We start from the raw sequence: 27,607 nt of genomic DNA on the forward strand, positions 1-27,607 counted from the left end.
TCGCTGAAATATCATGGAAATCTCCATATTTACCTGACCCAGTGAACGAAACTTTTATTCTCGATGTTCTCTTTCTATTAAAAACACGTAACGAACGTTCTTAAACTCAAATATCGTCGATGTTAAAGATCGAGCAATCTTTGAGCAGACTGTGACAGAATCGAAGCACAGGCAGGGCTCGTTTCGTTTTTGTTGCAAGACGTTGCGAGCACAACTCGCGAAATAGCGTGTGTCATAGCAGTACCACAAGAAGCGCGTTGTTTCTTTGACAAATGGTGTGTCCAGCGTGATACAACTTATGTATGATACATGTATATACACATATGAGTGTGATACGTGTTCCTCTGTGACCACGATGTAGCCTCGACAGAGATCTTTCTCGACTAATTGATAAATGGTATTTGTGTAGCAACGACGATCTTTAATTACATAACAACGCAACAAGCGATAATAGGTTCACAAATCGACGCAATTTGACAAGAAAAAAAGCCGTGTACGTGTGAGGACGTTGCGGTGAAAGTGATGTCTCGAATGATTTTTAGAAATTGCTAGGTATATTGATAAACGAACAGAAATTTTCAAGTGATACAAATGGTCAATTTTTTAAGTAAGAATTTTTCTCGATGTAAACGAGAAAGATTATATCTCATAAAGACGTAAGAAGGTTGATATGTACCGTTTAAAACTTATAGAAATTATTTAATTATTTAATATTAAGAAATACACGGTGGAACAATACGTAACATTATTAGAGAGCAAATTCATACAGAATATGAATTTATATAAACATTTGTATAAACATATCCGCAATGTAATCATTAGACTGTGGATTTTTATACACACAGACATAGAAATGGGATCTCAACCGAGATTTCCTTTACCTGCTAAATATGTATTATATATTTTCGTATATTATATACATTCTGTGCAATGTTATTGTATTTCCAACGAATGCATAAACTCATGAAAATCACTTTCATCGCAACACAAATTACTACGTACCAGCACGAGAGACCAAACAAATGAACTGGACGATACTTCCAAAAAAAGCTGACGCTTCTCAAACACGAGATTAAATCGATACAAGTGTCGATACGAAATAAGCGAGAACTGTAGTCTAAATGAGACACAGATGGAAAGCTATCCCGTGTTATTAATTAGAAAACTCCAGTCAACGACTTGTCAGGAATAATCTGGTGAATATATCGACACGTGGCAACGAAACAAACGCAAGGGAATCGATGTACACCGTGGCACTGGTGAAAATTAGGTGTCTCGGTGGGTAGACGTTGCGCACCATCGGGCAAGTGAGTGACAGAAGTGTGTGTGGCCAATCGAATGGTCGTTTCGACCAATGCAAAGTAGAAATTGTGTAATGTCACGGCGTATTGTTCGTTCACGTATAAATAGGATACGTTTTGTGGGCCACGTGTGTATATAGGGTGAGGTCAAAGCTATGTACAAACTGACAGCAGATGATTCTACGTGCAATAACAGATTCAAAATGTAGAACATTTTTTTGGCAGAAGTTTAGTTTTTTCAGGAAATTCATATTGGAAACTCGTTGTTACGTATTCGTAGATATATACGTTCATAGTATGGTTTTACATAACTTTTACGTGTTATTAGATGCAGAAGAGTGCAAAGGAAAATTTCATCAACGATACGATTGAGATAAATAAGCTTCAATATGACATTTAAACAAATGGACCTTTTCTAATTTGCTTACGTGTTCCAATTCAACCTCTAAAAATATTAAGCTCGTCCATTTATTGTCGTGATTTGCAATAGTTGCCGAGCTATTGACACAAATACGTTATCTATATATTAAATATCAGAGCAAAATAAAAAGAAACACGTGTGAAATATTTTTCAAAAAACTGTCCTATTCCAAATTCCCATTGAAATAACGATAATTGTTAACTGTATAGATGCATGAGTTTTCAAAATTGCTTTCCTCCAAATCTAAATGTCCAAAAAAAATGTTGGTCCCCATTTTTGACTTAATTTTGTACAAAGAATCATCTTTTGCACAATATTTCCAACTTCACCTTATATACAATATATGTGTGTATGTACACTAATCGTAGCCATGATCATGAGGTGTATAGAAAGTTGGAACGAAAAGAGAATACTTGTATAGGTGTGTACGTGCATGTGTTTGTTGGTGTGTGGTGTATGTGTGTGCAGTTATTACTTAGCGTGACGTAACGTCTTACTTCTTTTTTCTTTTTCTTCCGTCCAAAACCTCCCTGAAATTGGAGAAACGGAGAAACAGTCGTTACACACAGAGAAAAAACACAGAATACGGATGTAGAGAGTTACAGTGACGGGGGACCAGGTTTGGGATAAGAAAGAAGATACAAAAATACTATAAAAAAATACTAAATCTCGCTAATACACGATTATCGGAAGGAGTAATAGTTAACTATACAGTTAATATATATTATACGTAAACGTAGAGGACTGGGATTGAATCATAAAGCTGGGATTGATTGAGAAATATAATAGAAAGTGAGAATACGAAACAGAAATTACACTACCGTTCATAAGCCTCTGGACAATTTAGCGCACTCCTTATACTAATACAAAATTTCATTGAATTTTATCAAATTTAGTCTAAATTAATTAGAAATTTCTTAACGATCAAAAGCAGTATTTGTTAATTTTTTAATGGAATTGACAGACTATAGATTCAAGCCGTTCATAAAATAATTTAGCAATAGTATAATTGTTTTCTAACAAGATACGTAATTAATTAATGTGTGTGTCGATTTTAAATATCGCTGCCTGAAGTAATTCCAGTACTTTCTACATATATATATATATTTCTAAAAAATCTTTATGTAATTCATAATTAGAAAATTAAATAATTTGACTATAAGGAGTTTCTCAATTTTATTACTGAAAATTATACTATTGGATAGTAATTGTAATTCTTCTCTTCCTTCATTAAATAACTGAGCGATATTCTATCATCATAAATAAATATCCAATACTTACAAACAGTAGTGTGCATACATATTAATATAAAGACAGATATATGTATATAAACTTCATATGCGGAGTTATATTCGTTGAAATCTATACATATATCATATATATATATATATATATATCTGATCATACATATATATACGATACGAAGGATATTCAAGCGAGAGGATCGCGGGATCAGGCAAGCTAGGTGAGAGAGGAGGATATAGAGATCGAAGCGTACCAATTGATACCATCTCGCTTCTCTCTTTCCCTCTCTAGTCTTACTCTACGGGGTTATATAAAAGAGATAGTGAAAAGAAGTTCTGTTAATTAATCGGGAAGATCGAATTTTACACTCTTAACTATGTAGGTCTCAAATCGAGAAATGCGATCCATATTTTACATGAGATATGAAAAATATATAAGAATATTTTCTAATTAATTATAAACGAACACATTCGTGTAAATATACGAGTTATTGTAATTAGAGCTATGGTAAGCGTGTGTGAACATTTTTAAGGTCTTTCCGATCGTATAACAGACTCCAAATAAGTTTTAAGAAACTTTCTCTAGCAAAACATTTTCTACGAAAATTCTTCAAAACACTTAATCACCCTTTTTTTGCTTCACGTAGTGACAATAAAGTTATTATAATACTACGAGAAATTGGATTAATATCGAGGATGTTTCACTAATCTTGTTACGGAATTCTTTCCTCAAATGTATTCATAATATCAGTGTTTACCTTCCTTTTTTCTTTTTCAGTTTCTAATAGAAGAAAAATAAAAAAGATTTTTGGTAATAGAATAGAGGGTAATAGAACGTAAGGATACTTAGTAAAATTTATTGCAAAAATGTTAACGATAACGCACGTATACGAAGCTAAGCAAGATACAGAGAGATATTATTGACCCACACTACTAGAATGTAGCGGAGAGAGCGTGGAACAATGCAAGGGGAAGCAAACCGTCTATAGTCAGACGCGCTTATAAGAACGTCATGACTAGAAATACATTTTCCTGTAATTTTCTATACGTGCGATATTTTAAGATTTCTTTCTAATAAAAGTAATGACAATATTAACATAATCTTTAAACATTATAAAAGCAAATGAAGAAAAAAATCAATAATAAACATAAAACTCCTGAGTGTCTGATTAACAATATAAGGAGATGAATAAAAATTCTCAGTTCATTACTGTGCCACGCGATAAATTTCTAAAACTAAATGAAAACGCATTTAGCATCATGTATAAATGAGTATCTTTTTTCGAAATAAATAACGTTCAAACCAGATTGAACGAAAAGGCAAGTTTAACTAATATTTCTAATTAATTGTAGTACCTCTAATTGACGAATCATTAAATCGAAAATTAATTTAACTAACATTTCCTATACGTGTAAAACTGGTAAAAAGATTAAAGTATGTTTAATTTGAAAAATACATTTAACTGATACATTCGTTAAACAAATGAATTTCTGGATCAAGAAGAAATTCGAATAAAACTCGGCAAACAAATAAAATCTCTTGAAAAGGGAAGAGAATTAACACCGATACGATAAGTACATTGATGAAAAGATCGTTCCATAATGAACTTACCAGTGAAAGACCCAGCACAATTAATATTATCTATATACGGTGGCTACGTAAGTATACGGTTAAGGGGCGGGAAATACTACAATACAACGAAGAGCATAGAGGGAGAGAGAGAACTACGACACAGCGATATTTATATGTATATGTACGTATAGAAACAGGCACAGATAAGTGACACTGCAGACATCGAGCTCGTACGCGAACATATCTTTGGTAACACAGAGAACAATACATTAGTCGACGACAGTCGTGTTTAATATATATATATTATATATATATATAGATTATATATTACATACATATATATTATATATATAGACGTATATAGACAGATACAGACAAAAGTCGTCGATAGGATAGGCATGTATTTTCACTACGTTCAGCAGTAAATCAAGCAAACAATCAACGCGACGGGTAGCGACAATCGGTTGTTCACAAGAGGATTAGGTAGAAACACCGCAGCTTGACGTATAATTATATATGTATATATATAATATAGGTAGATAGAGATATGGTTTTGTGAACATGAAGAAACAGATCTCACAAAATACGGCACTGCAGCTACGCAAAATAAAGGTACGTCCAAAAAAAAAAGAAAAAAAAGTACAGAAAAAGACGAACAATAATTGTAAACGTCCATCGAGCCTCACGGACAACACCGTGATTAATTAACATATTTAAGATCGATTAATATTTCATCATTGAAAAATCGTTGACCAGCCCGTGAGTATAAAATTTATTACGCAAGTAAAGTTATTAAAAATGTTATCGTCTGATTACTTTTCATTTTTCATGACATTCTTTGTTGCTATCGATGCTCGTTCTGATAATCGTTTTGAATGTAATTTCTTTTTCTATGAAGAGATATCAATCGGTTCTTAAGTAAACAAACGTGATTACTGGTGAAGAAAATCATTAGTAACGCACTTAACAGCGATGCTTGTACGTTCGAGGTCTCGCTATAGAGATCTGTAAAGTAGAACAACCTGTGTATCGATGTTAATAAGCACGTTACGTAGAACGGTCGTATGTGTCTTCTTGGAACTCGTCTAACTGGAAACGCGAATCACCGAATATAACACGGTCGTTCTTTTTCTTTCAATCGGATTTTCATCATCCTACGCTATATCCAGAGATTTATCGTTCACGTTACAGTGTCAATGGTCACATATTTTTGGCCATGTATGTGGGTAGCACGTAAAAGGGACATGTGGTTTTATGGGAGATTGAGTTGGATGCTAAGAACGATTGCTCGAATAATCGACGAAAATGATTCACGTCCATTAAAATAACAGTTGAAAAATTCTCGTTAAATTGTATGAATCATACAAACTCCTCCAGTTCTATGTAAATCAGACAAGCTGTTGCAACACGAAATTTCTGCGAACTATTAACTATTAAATTTCTCTGAAATTTCTGCTTCTACCAAAGAATACAGATCCATTAATGAATCATACTATCTCATATTCAACTGTAGGAGTCAATAAATCATTCGAATTTCTCAATAGAAAAAAAAAGATGAATAAAGAAATGTCATTGGATGAGAAACACTCGTGAAAATTGTTCGTCGATTAAATCGCCAAACATGGAAATAGAACTGAAACTTAAGAATAGTATAGATTGTTTGGTAATTGAAAATGTAAAATATATTGAAAAAAAAGACAAAAGAAAAATGAAAGAATCCTAGTTTCTAGCCAGCAACGGTCCTTTCGAATCGATGCTCGCGACTCTACATATATAAAGTAGACTGAAGGAAACACGGCCGCGTTCTTACCTCGCCTTCCGCTCTCTTCTTCTCGAGCTCCTTCTGCTTGGCATGTTCCTCGGCGATGCGAGCCTCGATCGCTGCCAGGGACTCCCGCGTGAACGGACGGAACAAACTTCTTTCTTCCTCTGATACAGAGTCAGAATCTTCGGACATTGTCTAAGCTGCACACAGCTGAGCCACCTTCCTGGACACGACAATTGTAGCTTTTTAATTATGTAACTGTCAATTATCGTCCTTTAACATTAATAATTCTTCCATTAAATAATTTCACATTGATAAGATATTGTTGTTTTGATATTAATTATTACAGTATATCAGATAATGTTGCGAATTTGTTATTAAAAATACTGTTCATCTATATTGGTGTATTGAGAATATTTATTTCTGAAGTTAGATAATGTTTTTGACTTGATATTAGAGATATCTGTTTTTTAATATTAATCATTCTAGGTGTGTAAGATAATGTTCTTCGTTCTGGCGTATTAAGTAATTTTCTTAATTTGATCATTAAGGATATTATTCTTCGATGTTAATCATCCTAACGCGTTAAATAACATCCTTAATTTGATACTAAGAGTATTGCACGTTTTTTGATACTAATAACATTAGTCTTAGATAATATCGTTTTTAATGTTTAGGTTTTAATATTGGGGTTTTCGTTCATTGTGCTTTGATATTCAGTTTCTATCGGATGTTTCAGGCATGCGAAAGGAAATATAATTAATATAATTATCATTAAATCGGGATTCAAATTATCCCCGTATTTCCAACGGTAATTAGCCTAAAATTTATCTCTTGCGTGATTATTTTCATCTAGAAAAATGAATAAATCGGTATATTTCCTTGCAGAAAGAATTGCATTTTAGTAATCAATATTTCACCTATTACAACGAGAAAAGAGTTCTCAAAGTTTTAAAATATCTATAATTGACCTTAAATTTAGTTATCGAAGAGATGTCAATAAATTCTTTTCTCTCCCTTTGAGTTCTATTATGGCCGACGCTAGTAGTTCAACCAATCTAATAATTCTATTTTTATTCACTTCTATTGACCATAATTGACCATAGATTGTACCGCTGTAATTATAAATTGATAATAACAAATTACTAAGTAAGTGGAAAAACCAATAATGGAAAGTGTTTGTAGGCATTCCTTTAAAGTGGATGGATATTCGCGAAGCCAGGGTTATACACGACTCTAAAGAAATTGTAGGCTGAACTTATTTCTATAATGGGATGGCACACTTCGAGACCCTCTTACCCAGGTCTATGTCTCAGACCACTTAGTAATAAACTTCACGATGCTACGATATCGTAGAATTTCGTGTTAAATTGTCTCAAATGCGAGGAATTGAGAGTATATGTAAGTATGCTCTTTTATAACTTAAAACGCTTCAAACTTTGGATTTATATTCAATCCTTGCTCTCTTTTACTGAAATTATCCGTAATTATCCATGAAACTGGAATTATCCGCTCTTATACCTCTAAGAAATCTTTATTAACCGTGAAACAACTAACTATATATGTTATCTACGATATTATTTATTATATATTATATATCGTTGATATTTTATTAATATTAATTAATATATTATCTATAATATCCAAAAATCTTCTTTCTTTATTTCAAAATTTATATAAAATTAGAGTCTAATATGGAATCAGAATTTTTTACATTTTCTAATTAATTGACTATTTAAATATATGAAAAAGTACTATTTATCAACGCTAGGTTACCGTGTAATTGCCAAAAAATTTCTCTTCCGTATAATTATCTTTCCCCCTTTCAAAATTCCTGTGGAATTCGAACTTAATGTAGAACTAAAATTTTTTACAATTTCTCGAATCAGTCAACTGTACGGAAAGCTATTATTTATCAATGGTAGGCATCGGTGCACGACGAAGTAGTCCAACTTTTTTCGATCTGAGGATCTGTCGCGACATTCTGATTTGTCTGGTGCGCTTAAAAATTGGAGCACCGCCAACACGAGTTTTATCGCATTGAAACGAAAAGCCCCGTTGTAGAACTGAATTATTAAACATTGTATTATTGAAAAGCCATGAACAATGTAAGACCGAGTTTAAGTCACAAGAATGAAGCACGAAAACACTAGTTGAATCTGATGAATGCTTTTGTGAATAAGGAATTAGATCGGAAATATAAGGTTGTAAATCCGTATTCAACTAAAGAATGCTTCGTTTCAGTGATACAACAAGAATTTATAATGCTTTATACGTTATATTTGAGGCTTTTTGATATTATTTAAAAAATGCATTTTAATTAGACTAATTTATAAATGTAAAAATTATTAAGAGAATTAAACAAATTTTAATAAATTTCTGTGATTCGATGTAAAGTTTCATCAATTCACGTGACGTCTCAGATTCGCTTTAAATGGACAATATAATACCTTAAATAGACATACTAATATCTAGTTCCTGAGGACGCCTGTAAACGGAAATAGAAAGCTCATTAAGTATGCATGAGATTTATCGAACAGTCAACTTTCAAGCTCATTCAGTGTCCTCAAAATCGTGTTGGAACGATCAGATCATAGGAGATAACAAGATAAAGACAATTTATTATTCTGCATTTCAACTATGTGTGTTCGTTTTATATAATAATAAACTCATTTCACTCAGAGGGATATATTCTATGTACACGTTAAAAATATTTTAAAACAGAGACGAGAAACATTAATATCATAAGAAAATTTACTTCTTAAACTTTTTGCTCCACATTACGATATTCGTAGTTCTTAAATTATTATTTGACGAAACCAAATGTATCTATATTTCTTTTTCAATCGTATACAATCGTGTACTATAGTATTATATAGCATTAACGCGTAATTACTCTTGGCTGCTATCACGTTGTCCCATTTCCATTTCTCTCTTATATTATAACGCTCCACATTTGTATAGTCAGGGCCAAAAATTTCGGTAACTCAAGGACATTAATCCAGTTCCTCCACCACCTTTTCAATTTTAGAGACACTAAAATACAGTTCTAAATACAGTTATCTACGATTTTAAATAAAACGCTAACAAAAGATGGCAGATAAGAACTCTAAAATATACACAACAGAATTCCAAAAACGTGAGCAGAAAATCGCCTCTAGCACGTGATGGGGATGGCAACCTTGAGATTCTGAAATATCTCTCATCCTAGCTGTACCATACCTCAATATTCAACCTAGTTTGAACCAACTACCAACTACCATCGATTGCTCCTCTTAATATGTTCCTTACCAGTTTTCAAAATCTTTCGAAATTTTTTACCACTATTTTATACTATCACAAACTTTTTATCCTGTTTTGACTATTTTACTGGCCTCTTGTATTTTTTTCTTTTTTTAATTCGAATATGTTACGTGGTTGGAAAATCTTTTATAATCATTAAAAAAAGAAATAGTAAAACAATTCATTTTATAATAATCCACAATCTGAACAAAAATTTGTTTATACATAGTTATTTAATATATATTTATCAGGACGTTTGAAGAGTACTAACTACCTTTCAAATTCGGAGCCCTTTTTTCTAGTAGTCTGTATACGAGTATTTATTTATTGTAATTATTATTAAAGGAATTCCTGCCGATTGAATCTCATTATGTGAACGTTAACTCCTGTTATATCAGTAGAAAAAATAAATAAATTTATATGAATTCCAGTCATATAAACCATATCCCCCAAATGCAACAAACGAATGAAGCTCGACTTATACGATAAAGGAAAGATGAGGATTGAGAATTGTAAAGGAAGAGAGTACATATCAATCAAATAGAAGAGGAAATTCTTAGTAAATATGCACCAGAAAATTGATGCCTTCAAACTTATAAATATAAACTATCGCTTATTCTGGTGAAAAGATTTAGAAGATTACTGGAAAATTTCCAAACAGTATAACATAGACTAATGGTAAAAAAAAAGTATATTAACAACCTAAAGAACGTTTAAACAGTCAATATCATTGACAATATTTAAGATTCTCAACAAGGTGTATCGACAACATACGACATTGATCGTCGAGGGTATCGATAATAATTTAAGAACCTTAAATATTGACAATAATACTGATTCCCTGAACGCTCCTTTAAACATTACGAACGAGATAGTCTCTCAAGCAGCGCACCAATTCCACTTCATACACTGACGAGACTGTGACGAGCCTCTTAATAGCCTATCGTTTATTTTACAAATATTGTTCGGGTTTCTGAACAAAGAGCAACGTACCACTAAAACTACGACCGATCGAAACACGGAAACAGTGAATACTCTGTAAAAAGTGAGTATACACCTTGAAGTTGCCAAATTTATTCAAAAACTCTTACACGTACTCTGCATAAATTGAAACTCGATGAGAACATATACACTGTATGTATTAATACAAACGAATAGTACAAGAACATATAACAGTACAAAATAAGTGTATCGTATACAGGCAAGTTAATATTCTACTCATTTTAGTATGGTATATACTCGCTTTTAACTCTGATTGTATATCATTTCCAATCTAACGTGCTTCAATTCCAGAAGATACTCACTTTTGATCGGTGCTAACAGTTCCTGAAGTGTAATGTGCGCGTGTCCCACGATGCGGGGGGGTAATAGAGTGGCTGCTGTGGTGGCTGCGGCTGCGGCTGACGAGGACGAGACCGATGCTGGGAACCGCGCGACTTGCCGGCTAGAGGCCGGTACGTGGGCGTCGATTCGGAATGCGTCGTGCCGTCGAACCGATTTGACGACGCCGTTACGTACGATCGGACGGATAAATGCGACTCGTGCAGCACGTCGACTGCCGATCTACCGATGCTCTTCGTTTCCCTCTTATTCTTCTCGATCGCCGTGACGCCTCTGATAATATTTTCCTTACTGCGCACACTACCGCTACTTCTAACGATGCTTCTTCTGACTTTAACGCTAATACTGCTGCTGCTGCTGCTGCTGCTGCTGTTGCTGCTGCTGCTGCTGCTCCTATCGTTGATGATGATGCTGTTGCTGCTGCTACCTGAATCTCGTTCCGACGAAATGGCGACGAGAAATGACGAACGCGCTGCGGCAGTGCGTGCTATGTCGGGGACCGTCCAACGCGAACCAAGATTTTTCATGTCCGACCTACGATTCGAATACACCACTGTATTTTTCAGTTACTTCTAAAATGATTTGGTCTTTTGTTGTTTCTTGCTTCGGGGAAGACGGGACGCTCTCTTGATGTTTGAATTTTTTAGAATCTTCTAAGGAATTCTTGTATTTTTACAATTAATATGTATGAATATATGATAAGAAATCTTTCAGTAGCTACGAAAAGTATTTACATATTATTGTATTTATTGTATCAATATAATAATCAATAAAGTCCAAGTATGTTAAATTTCGTACCATTTAGCAGTACTCTCTCATGATTACATATTATGAAAATATGTAATAATAGAATTTGGTAAGAATCGCATTATTGGAAGATAAGAATATGTGCAAATACTTTTTGTAGTCATTGTATATGTTTGTAATAGCATAGGCAATTTCGTGGTGTTTTTAGGTTTATAGAACGTACAATGTTAATTGTTAAAAAGAGTATTGTAATATAAGGTTCTTGGTTTTTAATTTTCTAATGTAGCAAAAGTCTACACAATTTTATGGTATTATGTTTGTAGAAGTGTGAGATTATACAGTGTATAATGTTATGACCGTGTTGTACCAACAGTTTTGGGGATTTTATGAGGAGAATTTTCATGAAATTTTATGGTACGTGTTTGTAAAAATACACGTAGAAAGTAATATATTTAATGTATTCTAATGTAGTCTTAAGAATTTTGAAATTTTCTGAAAAAATTTGTAATTCTCTTAGGATTGCTACATATGGTACACGTATATATAGATATTGTACTGAATAATACAGTGAAACAGTTGTATTAACATTGTACCTATAGATTTTCTCTAGGAATTTTATGATACACATTTGTTTAAATCTAAGTTTATATAGTGAATAATATCCTGAAAAAAGCTATTTTAATATTACGTCAAAAACTTTCAGAATTCTATGTCATTTAATGTATAATTTTTTTTTTTTTTTTGCGAAAAGGCTATTCTAATATTGCAACTAACATTTCGCGTTGTCTGATGAGGAGAGTAAACTACTGTGGACTGTTGTTCACTGTTAAGTGCAAGTAGATTCGTACCATCAGTGAACAGACACAATACTTCGTTCAAAAGAATCGACTCATGTATCATTTAAATAGTTGCACAAGAATTATTTGTTAGAATTATTGATAAGAAAGATTATATATTTATCTCCAAGTATGTACCTCCAAATTACTTATCAAATATTTTCTTAAAGAGTGCACATAGAAAACATATAAGATCACATCCACATTCCTCATATACCCATTCGTGTCATACTCACGTGTGAATGAAGCGACGGGTGTGATCAATCCGTTATTCGAAATAACATAGTCTGATCTTCGAGTCGATCGATACTTATCTACAACAGAAGCAAAAATCTGAGTCAGAAACCAAAATTCAATGCACCTCTTTAATAACCACCCATAATACACCCATAGAAATTCGCAAATAACATTCAGCATACCCAAACTGTTACGATACATGATAAAAATTTTTATATATTTTTACAATGAATGAAAAACTTGAGAAGTGGTATATTTTCCAAAAAGAAGTAATAATATACAGATACAAGGGACTGTAATATCCATATTTATCTAGAGAATTTAGTTATGAATTTTCAAATCTTTATAATTACATACAGAAAGGTATCTTAGTATTTGCAAGCATACAGATTTCTCACAGACAAGGTATAGCTATTTTAACATTGGAAACAAAATTTTAATCATAGTATCGGAATTTTGTAATACATACTTTGGATGGTATACGCGATCTTATAATATTTTTAGTTACATAAGGTATCTAATATTAATTGTTAGAGAAGATATTATAATATATCAAATCCCGAGTTTTTAGTTCTTTAACGTGACAAAATCCTACATACCAAAGGTGTATGTACCAAAAGTATAATTTTATACATATATCGCAAAACATCAGGAAGAAAGATATTTTACCATTAGACCGAAACATTTGCAACAGATTTAACACGGTTTCCTCGAATCGAAAATTTCATCACTCGTATCACTTTTCCTCCGAACCCCTCCAAATAACGAGAATCCCGCAAAAAGTACTTCCCATGTCTAACATCCCATCAATCTATAATTCAACAAACAAAAAGCTCATAAAAAAATAAAGGTAGAAATAATAATAAAAAAAAGGAAAGAACATGAGAAACAAAAAACTTAAATCAGCCTCGAGGATCGTATACGTATACACGACGTTTTCGGGCGGAATATCTTTTGGCAGCGAGCGGCCACTCGAGAATTTTGTCGTTCGTGAAAGAGTGCGGCGTGTTCACGCATATTCACGACAACAAAAATGTACACGGAGCATGCGATATAGAGGCGGCTCGAGGAAGGGTGTCGGTGGTCTTTGACCGAGTTTCGTGCGGTCGATCATATTCCGCCGGAACTCGGTCACGCGCTTATGCATCGGTGTCGTCGTCGCGGCGCCAACGGGCGAACCCGCGCGCGCCCATACGCAAACCAGGAAAAGTAAGAGTGAACGGTTGATTGCCAGTGGAACGGGTATACGCAGGATCGGACAGCGCCGAGTAGCCGCCCGAGGAAGGACGAAGATGCCCGAGGCAATTTAAGGACGGCCACCAACTAACGATACGTACCACACAGGAGAATTGCAACTTAATTCGATTATGCTAATTGCACCAGCGTGCAATTTTGTTCGTTTTAATTCCGGACCGCTAAATCTGACGATTGCGAAGTTCTAAGGGAGTAACGTGAGATTTTCTAACGGGCATTTTTGGTTTGTAATTATAAAAAATGTTAATTAATTCTCTGCAGACAAACGAAATGTTACGTCTGAATCCCTTTGAGTTTCTTTCTTTCCAGTAGAAATTACTTTTACGCAAGATTGTAATATTAACTATCCGTAGGCAAGAGGAATTTTACCCTTCTTTGTGAAATGAAATTTTTTTAATACTATAAAAAGAAGTTTTGTTTTTATTGAAAAATATCTTGAATATATATGATTTAAGAAAGAAATAATAGAGTAGCAACGTTGGTAAGTATGGCGGAATTTTTCTCAGATATTCTTGAAGCTTGCTATAGTAAAAGCATCGCAAGTAAGAGAGTCGAAACTTCATGGTTACTTTAATACGATTGCATTTAAGATATTTTACTAGCGATCGTAGTCGATAGTATATAAACTTATTAGAAATGTTCATTTTATGCAAATGTAAGGAATTGCAGGTTAGTTGGTTATTATAAAAGGGTGTCACGCGTTTCAAAGAAGGTTAGCAACATCGATCTATAGAAAAGCTCGACTAGTTATCACATATATAACGTTCGATATCATGCAAATGTTTAATCCGGATGATGGATAGTTTAATCCTCGTTCGTTCCTTGTTTCAATTTGACACGTTGTAATATATCTATGTAAAAGAGCAGTAGGTATAACCTCAACACAATTTGATTATTTGTTGCAAACAATCTTATATATGAATTACGTACAGAAATTTTTTAATCTTACAATACTTTTAATAAAATTATTTGTAAAAGCTATTTAGACTTCCGTTGTTTCGTTAAGTTTTTATCATCATTTCAGTTTAATACTAAAGAATTAAATCCAGTTGGAAAAATAAGAGACAGATAATAATTAATTTTTTAATGTCAGCACAGAAACTTCAAAAAACCTTGGAATATCTATTATATTTGTTTGAAAATTAAAAAATAATTGAAATATACAAAAACATTTATGGAAATATAAAGGAATATCATTCGCCTTTACATTTTATGTGAGAAAGGAAATACAAACTACTGATTTATTAAAAATTTTAATGAAAAATACACGCAATCCGAATTCCCAATTTTTATTAAATTTTTACCATAAACGGGAATCACTCTGAGACTTCTGAATGGAAACGCCTATATATCTAGATTTTCTTTTATTCAAGAGATAGAATAGATCTCAACATTAATAAATATTTCCAAGAATACGAAATTTCTTAACATCGAATGCTCACATACGTACTCATTATTTTTTTCAGAAAGATACACAATAATTATCTTCCTTGGCCTGAATAAATTTTGAAGTAAATAACTTGTGTGTAAAGAAGTCGAGGTACCTACATGCTACGATACTGGACATATCATGAAAAGTGCAATAAACATTATGGAAAAGAAGATACATAATCCGGCGACATGGAATGCGATGAAGCTCAATTTAATTGCTTATTGCAGCTTTTATCCTGCGGATATATGACTACAATAAAAACGGCACTCTGCCAACACGCAGGCTAGAGAGAAACGGGGTCAGGTATGTCTACGGTAAATCAGCCTTCATCGAGAAATCAACAAAAGCATTCGACGTTACAAGAGCTCCCCGTTAAAGAGTCTAAACACTCAGTTTTTTTGTGTGAGTCTGTGTATGTGTACGGAGTATGGAATTGCAAGGACGCTTCAGAAATGACAATTTATAAGAATTGCCACATTACAAATATTTATAGAGTAGATCGAAACGCTATAGGATAGAGAAAAAGTCCCCTATACATAAGAAAACGTTACAAGTTTTCGCTGAAAATTATAGATATTCGAAAAATCATTATCCTATACATGTGGAAACTTTAACGCCATCGTGTATATTCATCGAGGAATAAATATTTAAAATTTAACAAAAATTCTATCGATATACCATAATATAATATGATAATAAATATCTAAAATTGAGTATTTTAGTGGATGTTTAAAATAAAATATCCCAAATATTTAAATATTCTAGTCTCGAATTCTATTCTTTATAAAATGTAAGCCATCTAGATTACTCTCTATATAAAACCATTGTATGAACAATCGAATGTAACAGAAACGTCGTCGGGAGAAACTGTTCCAAACGGTCTTTTCGAAAGCTCGAATCACGGATCAATAAGCTAGTCCCGATGCATATAGTGGTCCGAAACGAATGCATGATCTACTTCGAATGCTGGCATGAATCGAGCCAAACCTCGGCCGTGTAAATCCCTAACCCGTGGTTTAAAAAGTCGATCGCCTGAAACTCCTTCCACATATCCCTCTTTCTTAAACCGCCATAGGCGAAACAAACTCTTGTCGTGGTTGGAAGTCGAACAGAGAAAGATAATCTCTCTGTGGAACTTGTTCCATCGCACGTGAAACGATAGGTATCGTGCAATTGGTGGCGACCACTGCATTCCCTGTAATTGCACGGCTGCCATCTTGATGGAGCACCAGAGAGCACAGTGGCGCCATCGAAGAGGAACGGCGACGGGAAACCGTTTTCTCCACGTTGTGATGTGGCACAGCAGCGACCCGACACCGACACCGATACCGACGTTGCGTGACGTCACGAACCAGGCCGGGTACGTTGCGGAAAAACGTTGTCATGACAACGAGCGCTGACGCTACCGTCGCCGCACCGTCGTTACCACCACCATCCTTGGAGGCTATTCCTCGAACCCACATCCGCCAATGCCAAGGATTGAAAATGGCAAAAACACAGTCTGAAGGCTGAATAAGAATGATCTGTATCCATATATGTATTTATTACACATGATTTTTAGGAATTTTCTCCAACACCTAATTCCATATATGGTATATCATCCTCCTATCCGTGGCGGAAACTCCGGCTACCGGACGCTCGGATGAGTCGGAAGTGGACGATGTATGTAGGTCGTTTGGCATGAACTGGAAACGATACTGGGAAGAATTGAGCGAAATTGGAAGAAATAATACATCGTGACTACAAAGAGGATTGGAGAGCTTACACGTGATTGTAAACTGGGAAATGAGAATAATTATGCTGTGATATCTTGAAATCGCGAAAAAACTGTACATTTTAAACGTCTTTAATTGTAAATTTGTAGTAATTAAGAAATGGTATATAGTTTGGAATAGAAGAATTTGATGCTTGGAATTGGGTATGATTCGGATACAGTTAGAAGCGCATAGTACAGTGCGGGAACGATATATGGGAAATTTGAAAACTGTTCTTTTCTCTGTAATGGATTTAAATAAATATGTAGCACATAAGTTGGAAGATTCTAGATTCTAAATTCTAGATTTTAGATTCTATAAATACATAATTTGCTCATACGTCGTACACGAGTTATACAGAAATTTGAAATGTCAATTCACAATTTTGAATTTATCAATTGATATAATCACCTAATATTTTTGTACTCCTCATCATAAAAATTTCACCAATTCTACATAATTATTAAGTTCTGAAAAATTGAAATTATGATACTGTAATTTTTGGACTTACGAAAGCAAAAGATTGTAATTCCTAAATTTACAATACAAACGATTGAAGAACTCGTATCGTAAAATTTTGAATGAAACTTCAATAGAATAGAAAATTGAAATCGTAAAATTTAAAACGTAATGTTTGAAGTAAAATTAGCATTACAGATCATGTTGCCGATAAGAAAAACATTCGCAATAATTAACCATATGATTTTGATATGAACCATATGATTTTAATCTGCCTTATAATTTTAAAATATAGTAAACAACGTTAAGAAATTACTTAAGCTTTCTACTATAGCTAGAGTACTGTATTATAGTATAATAGAGTCACATAAGCGTTTTTGCTTCACAAGCTGCGAAGAACAAGTTGCAAGTAGAAGATGATAAAAGTTCGCGTGGCAGTAGTACAAAGTTACTTTGCGCCGCCAATGGTGGACGGCAAAATAGCGATAACTATTGGGTGCGCCTACTGTTTTAGCGTGACATCTAAAAGATTATTATCGCTAGAATAGTCGTATTAGAAGCCAGAATCGATCATCATTAACGCATACATAGGTTCGCAACAACTAACTTTTCGACCGACATTTAAACAAATTTTCAAAACCTTCAAGTATCTCAAAATCAATTACAATAATTAATATAAAAAATTCAGTTATATAAAATTGCCACAAAATTGATTATAACTTAAACGAAAACGAAATTTAAGTAATAAAAGTATTAATTACATAAGTTACTGTGCCTTTTTTAAAAACATAGTACTAAATTATATATTACACATTAATTATGAATTATTTTTTCATTTAAATAGAATATTTCATCGAATAAAAAATCCAACTAAAGAAATCATAGTAGAATATATGTATAGCTAAAAATATAATATAATATCTAAACTTATATTTCCAGAAATAATATTGTCATATTTCAATGACGTGTATACTACTACGTGTGTACTATTTCAAAAGTATGTCACGATACTAACAAAAATATTAAGTACATAATACAAATTGTTGCTCTCACGGCATCAGCTGCACTGACACGACCCACAAAAGACAAAGTATATCTGAAGCTAAAGTATAGTGCAGAACAGGGCCATGCGTTCTTGCGAGGACAATCGATCGATTGCCCGTTTGCCTGCCTGCCTGCCTAACGCCTGACTTCTCTTACGGATTTTCACTTGCCATTACACCTCGGAACACTAGTCTACGACGAGATGGGATCTCGATCAAGTGTTCTTCATCAATCGATAGAACCTTGAACCCTGCATCATTTTCTCTATATACTTCGATATCTTCCTCCCCTAGAGGAAGTATGTTAGCCCTTCCTGGACAATTCGCCCCCTTTGTCTATGGGCTAATATTAGATCGACCGAAAAAGCGAACCAAGTTATCGTTTTTCTTATTATAGAACTGAAGGAATATGATAGAACATTTAGATCTTCGATTGAATCACAGTAAATTGTGATATGTCATTTTTCCAAGTTATAATTATATTACATTCGATATTATACTCGATCGAAATGACAAGTTCAATAATCCCATTAAGTTAAACTTAGGCATCGAGAACATGACTGATATTTTAATATCTTACACGATTCGAAAGCTATTTTATAAAGAACGATCTAATTATCAACATTCTCTAATTCCTATTTGGCCACTAATCAATATTCGTACTGAAACCCTAACTTGAAAATAATTAAATTTACTAAAAAGTAACAAAATGTGAATTAAATATATTAAAAAGTTACTGAAAATATTAAAATGTTAAAGAAGTTACCAAAAAAGTATTGAAAATAAGTAAAAATTCTAAAATTAGTCTCTCAACAATTATTCACGTTTATTAATCTTATTCGACATTGGACTAGTTCCAAATGTACCAGATTATAAAAGATCAACTCCGCTCAGTCTGATACCAATTCTACGAATAATTACATAGGAGCATGGATACACAAGGGCCAGAAATCCCAGAAATGCTTTAATATGCATATTATAAGCTTCAGAAAAGTCCACGCATACTCGTTTCGGATGCAGTTCTACTTAAAACGTCATGCGGAGCATATCGCACCTGTTGCGTTTGCTCAACGCTTGCCCTGCAAAATCTTCCTCCTTCTTTTACCCTCGTCGTTCGTATTGCGCATGCGCGCGCTTTTGTAGCGCCGTTGCTTATCATGGCGCATTCAGGATCAGAGAGATACGGATCACCGTCGAAAGAGGTTACCTCTAAACTCCCTATTCTAGATACTACCTCTACCATGAACGTGACTACGTGACTACGACAAAAATCGCTTTGTACGTTCCATCAAAGCATTTCTATGCGAGGCCTCCAGTTATATCCTACTTACAGGCCTCCTGCAGAATCATCATCGCTCCTGGCGGAAAATTGAGAAATTCTCTAATCGCTGATATAAGGATAACGAACTCGACTGGATTGACTGAGATTTTTAAGAAACGAAGATTTTCAGATTGATAATTCGATTACAAATTCAGTAATTAGTATGGCTAGAGATATAGAGCATTACTGGTAATTACTGGTAATTTAATAACTGTGATTAGCAGTGGCATTATTAGGATTATGTAGAACTTAGTAATTAGGATTCTCGTGGAGGATAAATTTTTAGATTCGTATTTCGGATTTTTTTAGGACATATTTATAATAATGGATAATATTTAGGACATATTTAAAATTTGTAAAATTTAGTTACGGTTATAAACTTTGAAATTCAAACTTTACTTTTAGCAAAAACTATAAACTTTGATATTTAAGTTCTTAAGAATAATGACTGTCTTATATATATATATTCCAAAGCTGCACAAATTTTAATTAGAATCGCTGAGAATCATTAGTATCAGAATTACGACTCTCGAATAGAGACTAATCTCAGAATAGTAATTTCAGAATATTGAAAGCCTCGAAATCACAATTCTGGAAGATTGTATAGCCCGAAATCACGGTCCTAGAAAATTACGAACTGAAAGACCATGTTTCTCGAAAGCTATATAGTCTATAATTGTCATTTTCAAGTAGCAAGAATTCTCAAGATTACAAATTTTTAAATGGCAATTCTTTCTTCGACTTTCACAGTGACTCTTATTATACATTTATAATAATAAGCACCTGATTGAACTGCTAAACTGTTGCATGCCAAATGCCAAATAACACGTTTACGAGAATTGCATTAATGAATCGAAATATCAATATGATAAAAGAAAAGGCAGAGGGTTTCCAGACCGCAAGGGAACGTTTAAGTCGAAGAAATCGACTTTGACGTCACGCTTTTCTCGCACGACGAACGGACGGGAAAATACGCTTCCTTTGAGCTACAGACAATGTAGCTTTGATACGACCTTTGACATTACACGGCTATACTCTATCGATCTTTTATTTATTAAGCTAAATAGTTCATCAAATTTTAAACGATGCGAATATATGATTCTACGAGACACACGTGTAGCATTTAATTTTATATATACATATTCAGAACTTCACGAGCAACCAACGAACCAACGAACATAAAAATAATCTAATTTTTAACCCATCTGATTTTATACCATCTCTAATTCAATTCCGATTAATAATAACCTCTTACTGATATATCGTAATATATCGTATCCAAATATCTCTGTATTTCTTAACTCAATTCAAATTCCTATCTTTAATGACAGAAACAAACATAAAAATATAGCAGTGACATTTTCAACGTGCATAAGCAATATAGGAATACAATGAATTTCTACCGAAAGATTGAATGTTCGCCGATTGAGGACTCGCGGAAGATCATTCTCGAAGAATCGACATCCGAAGTAGGCACGATTCACGCGTTTCCTTCACATCAAGGAAAGTCCCAATGAGCCTGGTGGTCGTGCACGAGGCGGTGATCGATACCATGGCACGACTTTTAAGCGGATCGTGCACGTCGTATTGACCGGCAATTTTCGCGCGGAGGAAGGTCATCACGAGACACACAAGAACACAAGTCGAGCATAGACGGGAGCGAAAGAACACGATATAACCGATGTGTAGTGTGCGCGCCGGCAAATACGACCTTCGTCGACCACGAACACAAAGGCAACCGAAGCTATTTCACGTGCGACTAATCTCGAGAAGAGAGAGCAAAGAAGAAGAGCAAGCGCTTATCGTCATCGCGAGAGTGAACCCCTGACTGATCCCTGACCGAGGCAGTTATCGATCGATATATCGGGAATGGAACAGCAGTCGCGCGTCACGCTATACGTAGATATATGTCATTTGTATGTGCGTGCTTTGTGTGTGTATATGTATGTCTGCTGCCGTATACGTATATGTCACCTTACAATTCGATTCGTGCTATCGTGTCCAACCTAATCGAAACTGTACGGTGGTCACGGTAATTGATTATACATATATGTCTGTATATACATATAGTGAGAGGAAGTAAGAGGAACAGAACGAGAGAGACGAACATATTTTTTACGTCACAGCACGGATCGTCATGGTATACGGCGGTGAAATGAAAAATTTCATTGGCGATTAAAGCATAGAAAAAAGTAACAGACAGATGTATAGAAATGATGTTGCGACAACGATTATTCGTTATGTGGTTGGGCTACAAGGTAGCGCCATTAGCGCCTCCTCAGAGGAAGCGCACGCGGTCACCAAGTAGTAAAATCAACGAAATATCTTACACGCTGTTTACCCTAGCCAACTCGTCCACTCACGTGAACCGTCCTGATAACTTCAATTATTATCGAATAAAAGGAAAGTTCAGATCGATTCAGATGCACAGAGGAGATATAATAAAACTGTTCGAATCTTTTTTCACTTACGGTCGAGGAGTTTCTCCGGTAGCGTAGGGATAGTCGCGGCTTGAACGAAAAGAAGCACGACGTAGCGATATGGAGAAGAGGCACTGCGACGTCGAGGAGGGGCGGGTTCTGAGATACCTCCGCGGGCCTTACTTGTTCAGCTTCGGCAAGGGTAGCACACTACCAAGCAACGACACTGTAAACTGAACACACCGTACGACGACAAACTTTTCTGTCTTTTCTGTATGCGTGCGTGTGTGTAGTGTGTGTCTCTTTCCTTTCTCTTGCTCTCTTCGTTTTCTCTTTCGTTTCTCGCTCGTTTCTTTCCTCGTTTCTGTTTCTTCCTCCGCGATAATTATAAATGACGTACGAATCACGACGAGGCTTCGTGGCTTTCCTCGGAAAATTCCAAACGAATATCTCCGTTCCCTTATCTTATATCTTCGATTCTCTTACTGCTTTTCTTCGTTCTTCCGCTTCTTCTTCTTCTTCCTCTTCTTCGTATCCTTTGTTCTCCTCGCGCCTCCACCTCCTCTTCCGGCACCTCTGTTCTTCACCGCAGCGGCAAGGACCCGCCCCGTGTCGCGCTACACAAACGTGTAGTGGATAAAGAGAGCGTAAAACTTGCTCTGCGACAACATTATCTGGCCGGTTATCGGTATCTTGCTGCAGTCGTCATTTCTTCCTTTCCTCCAGTCTCGCCGCCCGCGTCGCAACGAAAATTGATCGCGTTGCGCGCGACGGTCCCTTCCTGGGGGACAGACCCGACGCGTTCTATCACTCGTAATTCTGTCACCCCGTAACGCAGCTTCGTCTGACTACGATCCTTCCGTCTTTCCTGCCTTCCTACCGTCCTTCGTACCCTTAACTTTCCTGACCGAAGGACCGACCGGGTCCTTTCCACTTCCTTTGTCTGTCAGTTCCTTCTGGCACATAGACGCGCGCGCGCGTCTCAGTTCCTCTGTTTCCCTTTACCGCTATATACCAACCTAACACTTTCTCACTCTTTCTTCACCCCCTGTAAATCCCCCCTTCCCCTTCGACTGACTGTCTGTCTCTTTCCCGCTCACACCCTTTTCCTTTCTGTTGAACCTATCTCGCTCACTTAGTTGCCACTAGCACTCTCCCCCGCTTGTCGACGTCTCTTCTTCGTCCGCGTTCCTACCTTCACCCCCTTTACTTTTATCCAGCTAACCTGACCACGGGAATTCACTACCGTTCACCAGTCCCCCGTTAACACTGAGTCTGAGTCTCTTAGAACACTCCCTGTCTGGTGCACACTTTTTACTAGATGAAAAGCTTCTCTCGAGGACTGTGTCACGATTAGACAAACCCGACGCGGACGTTATTGCACCGCCACGCGCCAATCTCGCGCAGCGGACTCCACGAGAACTAGTTTCGAAGCGCCCCACTATATATCCGCACCATTCGCAACGCCTCTACATGAACCAACCCCCCCACCCTATCTGACCACCCACCACGCTCAACGAACCTGCGCGAGAGACTGTCGCAACTACAAATCCGTACTCACCCAATGACAATTGCGGTATACGCTTCTTCTCTATGAACCTTTGATCGAGCCCGTTCCTCGGCGTTCCGCTCGTTCCTCCACCATGACGTTCTCGCGCGAGCGCGGTCCATGATGGAAACGACAGCTCGGCGGAGGGAAATTTTCTTTCGATCGTAACTTCGATTCGAAACAAAAAATGGTACGAAGTCAATATCACGGTTAGGATTCGTAAATTCGTACGCCCCTTGCTTCCGTACCACGAATGGATCAATGAAAATTTACCCTTCCACTGACAGCACCTCACCCGCCACCCCTGTGATAGCGAAAAACACGGTACCACACCGCACCACCCTTACTACCTTCGCCTAAAAACATTCGCTTGCCGCCTTTCACAGTAACCAATCGTCTCTACAAGCTCACCCGTACCGTAAGCTGCAAGTCTTTCCTTAAGGAACTACCTATTGACCACCGATCGTGCTGCAATCTTACTGTCACCTCGACACGCGTCGCCATTATGATATCGTGCAGTTTTTCACGTTTCCACAAAAGTATTTTCGAAAAATGTATTGTTTGGTATTGATTTATAATCCTTTTTATTTATGTTTTATCCGTATTTTACATTTTAGATGTCTTTCTAATAAAATTTCCATTTAAATGTTTTGAAGTGTTGTAAAGTATCATATATGGAGTGTATACAAGTTTCTGGTTTAAAAAGTAATCCTTATAAATTGTTTTTTTCTAGTTTATTAATGACCTATGTATAAATTTGTACAGAATAATCTATATGCATTGCATTAATATATACCTCAAATTGATTTATATCAATTTGAAAATGTGTGTAAAAAATATATGTGCTATGTATAAATATAGGAAAATTCTTTCTGTCATGTTTAACGATGGTTTGTCCATAATGCAACTAAACGTGCACGGATTTCTATCAAATATCACGCGGTTAAAAATTTTGTACAATTCACATACACATTTTCACTGATTCAAATATGCCTGGCCACTTTGTTTCGGCAGTTTGCAAATACAAAAATATAAGCTTATTGCTAACAAAGTAATTATCGGAAGGCCAAAACCAGTTGATATGATCAGGATTACTAAATAAGAAAATTGTTCCTCAGGTGGTGTACCATACCCAATCAAGAATGTCCTGGAAAGGATATTAATGTCACGTATTCATTTTCAAAATCTTATTAAGATAAAGGCAAGAATATTTATTGAAATAAAATTACCATGTAGAATAGTACGTTCTTTTGTAGAAACCATCTCCTTTACTCCCCAATGACACAATGATTCGTTGAGTGAGCAAATTGTCAACCTTATCTCCATAGTAACAGTATAACATAGAATCTATGATAGTACTCGTGTGATTAGATACTTTTAGTGGTGGGTATTGCATTGTTTCTGTAGAATCTGTTATATCTCTAGACATAGTTGTGTAAGAAACTGGTCTCCATTGTAAATAAGCTCCCTCTGTCTCATAATTATCCATACTTTTGTAAGGTGGTGTTCTGACTTCAACAACCTAAAACATATAATATTAACATTATTACAATATTAAATTCGTAATTAATCTATTTTAGTAAAGAAAACAAATCATGATACATTACATCAAATATACCAGGTGTATGTTCATCGTCCAAACTTTTCTTTGGATTAATAAACATAGGAACTTCAGGATTTCCTTCACCTACTACCAACAGCTCGATAGCAAATCTGCTGTTAGTGAAACTTTTATTAGTTTGTAAATGATCAAGAATGATATCAACTTGTGTGGAATTCTCAGTATGTAACATGTGAGGCATAAATTCTGAGTGATCAAGAGAACAAAATCCCATCAGCTGAAAAATAAATAAAGATCACATCAATAAACTATAAATTTTATGTATATTTTTAATATAATAAAATAACCTACCGATACTTTTATGCTTCCCATTCTGCTGATATTCATAATACTGTCGTTATAGGAATTACCTTCCATATTTAATGTAACAAATTCATTATTTTGTATTAGAGTCTTACGGTCCCATTGGAAAAACATGGGATGTAAACTATTGGTATTTACAAGATTAGCAATATTTATTAATGCTGTGTCATTTGCGTCATTGAATTCTATAATCTAAAAACATTGTTAATTTTCTTAATTTATTAAGGTTTAATATAGTAACAAAACAATATGTATTACGATATCATATATACTGACCTTATTAAAAACTACTCCAAAAGTATAAATAGGTTCTTCTGTAAATGTTACAGAGTTTTTTCTCTTAAGAAGAAAGTCCTTCCAACTTATGTTTATAGTAGCTGAACGCGAAGTAAGTGCTAACAGTACAGATGGATTACCATCAAAATCCCACAGATAGTGCAAAGTGTCATTGGGGCCATCAGCTCTTAGATAAACTGTTGTCAAATTTCTGTCTTTACATATCGCGCCACAGTCATGATTCAGCCATGATCGTAACTAGTGCCAGGCAAATTCTTTTATATAAAAAAATGTAAATATATTGTTTGCAACTCAATAATTAAGTAATGCATTAATATAATTATAAATTCTATATATCATATTTTACATTAACTACAATATGATTAAATGAAGCATTAGTAGAATTTTTAATTTTATTTTATTTTTATGAAAAAATACAAACATCTATTTGTTTAGTATAATATATTGAATGTTATTGTTGTTGTTATTGTTATCATTTAAGCAAATTTATTACTAAATTTCCATACATTATATCATTATTAATCGCTTGATTATTAGGGTTCTCACGTTAATTAATAAATGGGTTATGGGAACTCGTGTTCCTCATTAAGTAAGGTACTGCTTCCAATTACCACCGAATTGTCATTCAATGAACTGAGACATGACAATAATTTCTAAATCGACTCTACCCACAAGATAAAACAATCAGACGATGAATCACATTACGCGCGACCTTTGTTTTACATTCGTAAAAGATGCTGATCCAAATTAATCGAATCGAATTCCTCTTATTAATAAACTAATAACAAGAATATATCATGTTACTTACAGTCCTTTGCGTACAATATCCAGTATCTACTAATGTAATGAATAAAAACAGGAACACAAAAACATTATTCATACTGTTAGGCGTGTATAACACCAAATCAGAACATTTACTGGCAATCCTACTGCAACTTGTAACGACGCTACTGTCTGTTTGCTACTCAAGCTTGGTCGCTGGAATCAAAATGGATCTAAACGTACACTGCTTGCAGCGCCACGTCTGATTGCATTTGTGAGAACGTATAACGAATTTTTCACGACATATAAGTTTACTTAAAATAGCAATATGTATCGTATATGTACAAATAAATTTTATTCAATTTTCGTTTGTAAATGGTTATATATTTTTGCCAATATTTATTGAATATCAAATTTTATTACTTATGCACAGATGACGCTACGATCTAACGTCTAGCAAACAAAGGAAACACATTGATAGTTGTGTGAGGCAACAATAATATCGAATAAACTAGTACACATTGATATTAATTAAAATAAAGAATCTCAGATAAGATTTGTAAACTATACATTAATATTTTATTAAGATATACATATATATTTTGTTTCAAATTAAATTTAATATAGTTTCTTATTTTATTTAGT

The 27,607-nt window shown here is 34.8% G+C and overlaps 2 protein-coding genes across 36 annotated transcripts in view; both read right to left on the bottom strand.

Annotated features, from left to right (window-relative positions):
* Positions 1 to 23,907, bottom strand: part of LOC126865872 (sodium channel protein para) — a 69,737-nt gene extending 45,830 nt beyond the window's left edge. For 16 of the 35 annotated variants that reach the window (XM_050618778.1, XM_050618789.1, XM_050618775.1 and 13 more), the window contains exons 1-5: positions 22,482 to 23,889; positions 12,747 to 12,824; positions 10,891 to 11,461; positions 6,350 to 6,527; positions 2,220 to 2,252 (exon numbers count right to left, since the gene is read on the bottom strand). In XM_050618778.1, the coding sequence (XP_050474735.1) occupies positions 2,220 to 2,252; positions 6,350 to 6,496 (180 nt within the window). In that variant the 5' untranslated portion in view covers positions 6,497 to 6,527; positions 10,891 to 11,461; positions 12,747 to 12,824; positions 22,482 to 23,889. Of the gene's footprint in view, positions 1 to 2,219; positions 2,253 to 6,349; positions 6,528 to 10,890; positions 11,462 to 12,746; positions 12,825 to 22,481 lie in introns of all 35 variants that reach the window. The other 19 variants (XM_050618793.1, XM_050618796.1, XM_050618774.1 and 16 more) reach the window with 5 other exon arrangements.
* A 629-nt stretch (positions 23,908 to 24,536) lies between these two features.
* On the bottom strand, positions 24,537 to 27,199 carry LOC126865881 (glycosylated lysosomal membrane protein-like). Its single transcript, XM_050618808.1, has 6 exons — positions 27,009 to 27,199; positions 26,180 to 26,437; positions 25,892 to 26,095; positions 25,587 to 25,817; positions 25,209 to 25,501; positions 24,537 to 25,126 (listed from the first exon to the last, which is right to left on the bottom strand). The coding sequence occupies exons 1-6, from the start codon at positions 27,078 to 27,080 to the stop codon at positions 24,955 to 24,957; spliced, it is 1,230 nt and encodes a 409-aa protein (XP_050474765.1). The 5' UTR covers positions 27,081 to 27,199; the 3' UTR covers positions 24,537 to 24,954.
* Between the last annotated feature and the right edge of the window lie 408 nt (positions 27,200 to 27,607).

The sequence above is a fragment of the Bombus huntii genome, chromosome 5 (genome assembly GCF_024542735.1).
Source record: "Bombus huntii isolate Logan2020A chromosome 5, iyBomHunt1.1, whole genome shotgun sequence".
Classification (NCBI taxonomy): domain Eukaryota; kingdom Metazoa; phylum Arthropoda; class Insecta; order Hymenoptera; family Apidae; genus Bombus; species Bombus huntii.

Coding starts and splice junctions, on each gene's coding strand:
- LOC126865881 (XM_050618808.1), bottom strand. CDS start 27,080: ATGAATAATGTTTTTGTGTTCCTGTTTTTATTCATTACATTAGTAGAT. Junction 26,438..27,008: donor GATATTGTACGCAAAGGACT/GTAAGTAACATG, acceptor GCCTGGCACTAG/TTACGATCATGGCTGAATCA. Junction 25,127..25,208: donor AGAACGTACTATTCTACATG/GTAATTTTATTT, acceptor TATCCTTTCCAG/GACATTCTTGATTGGGTATG.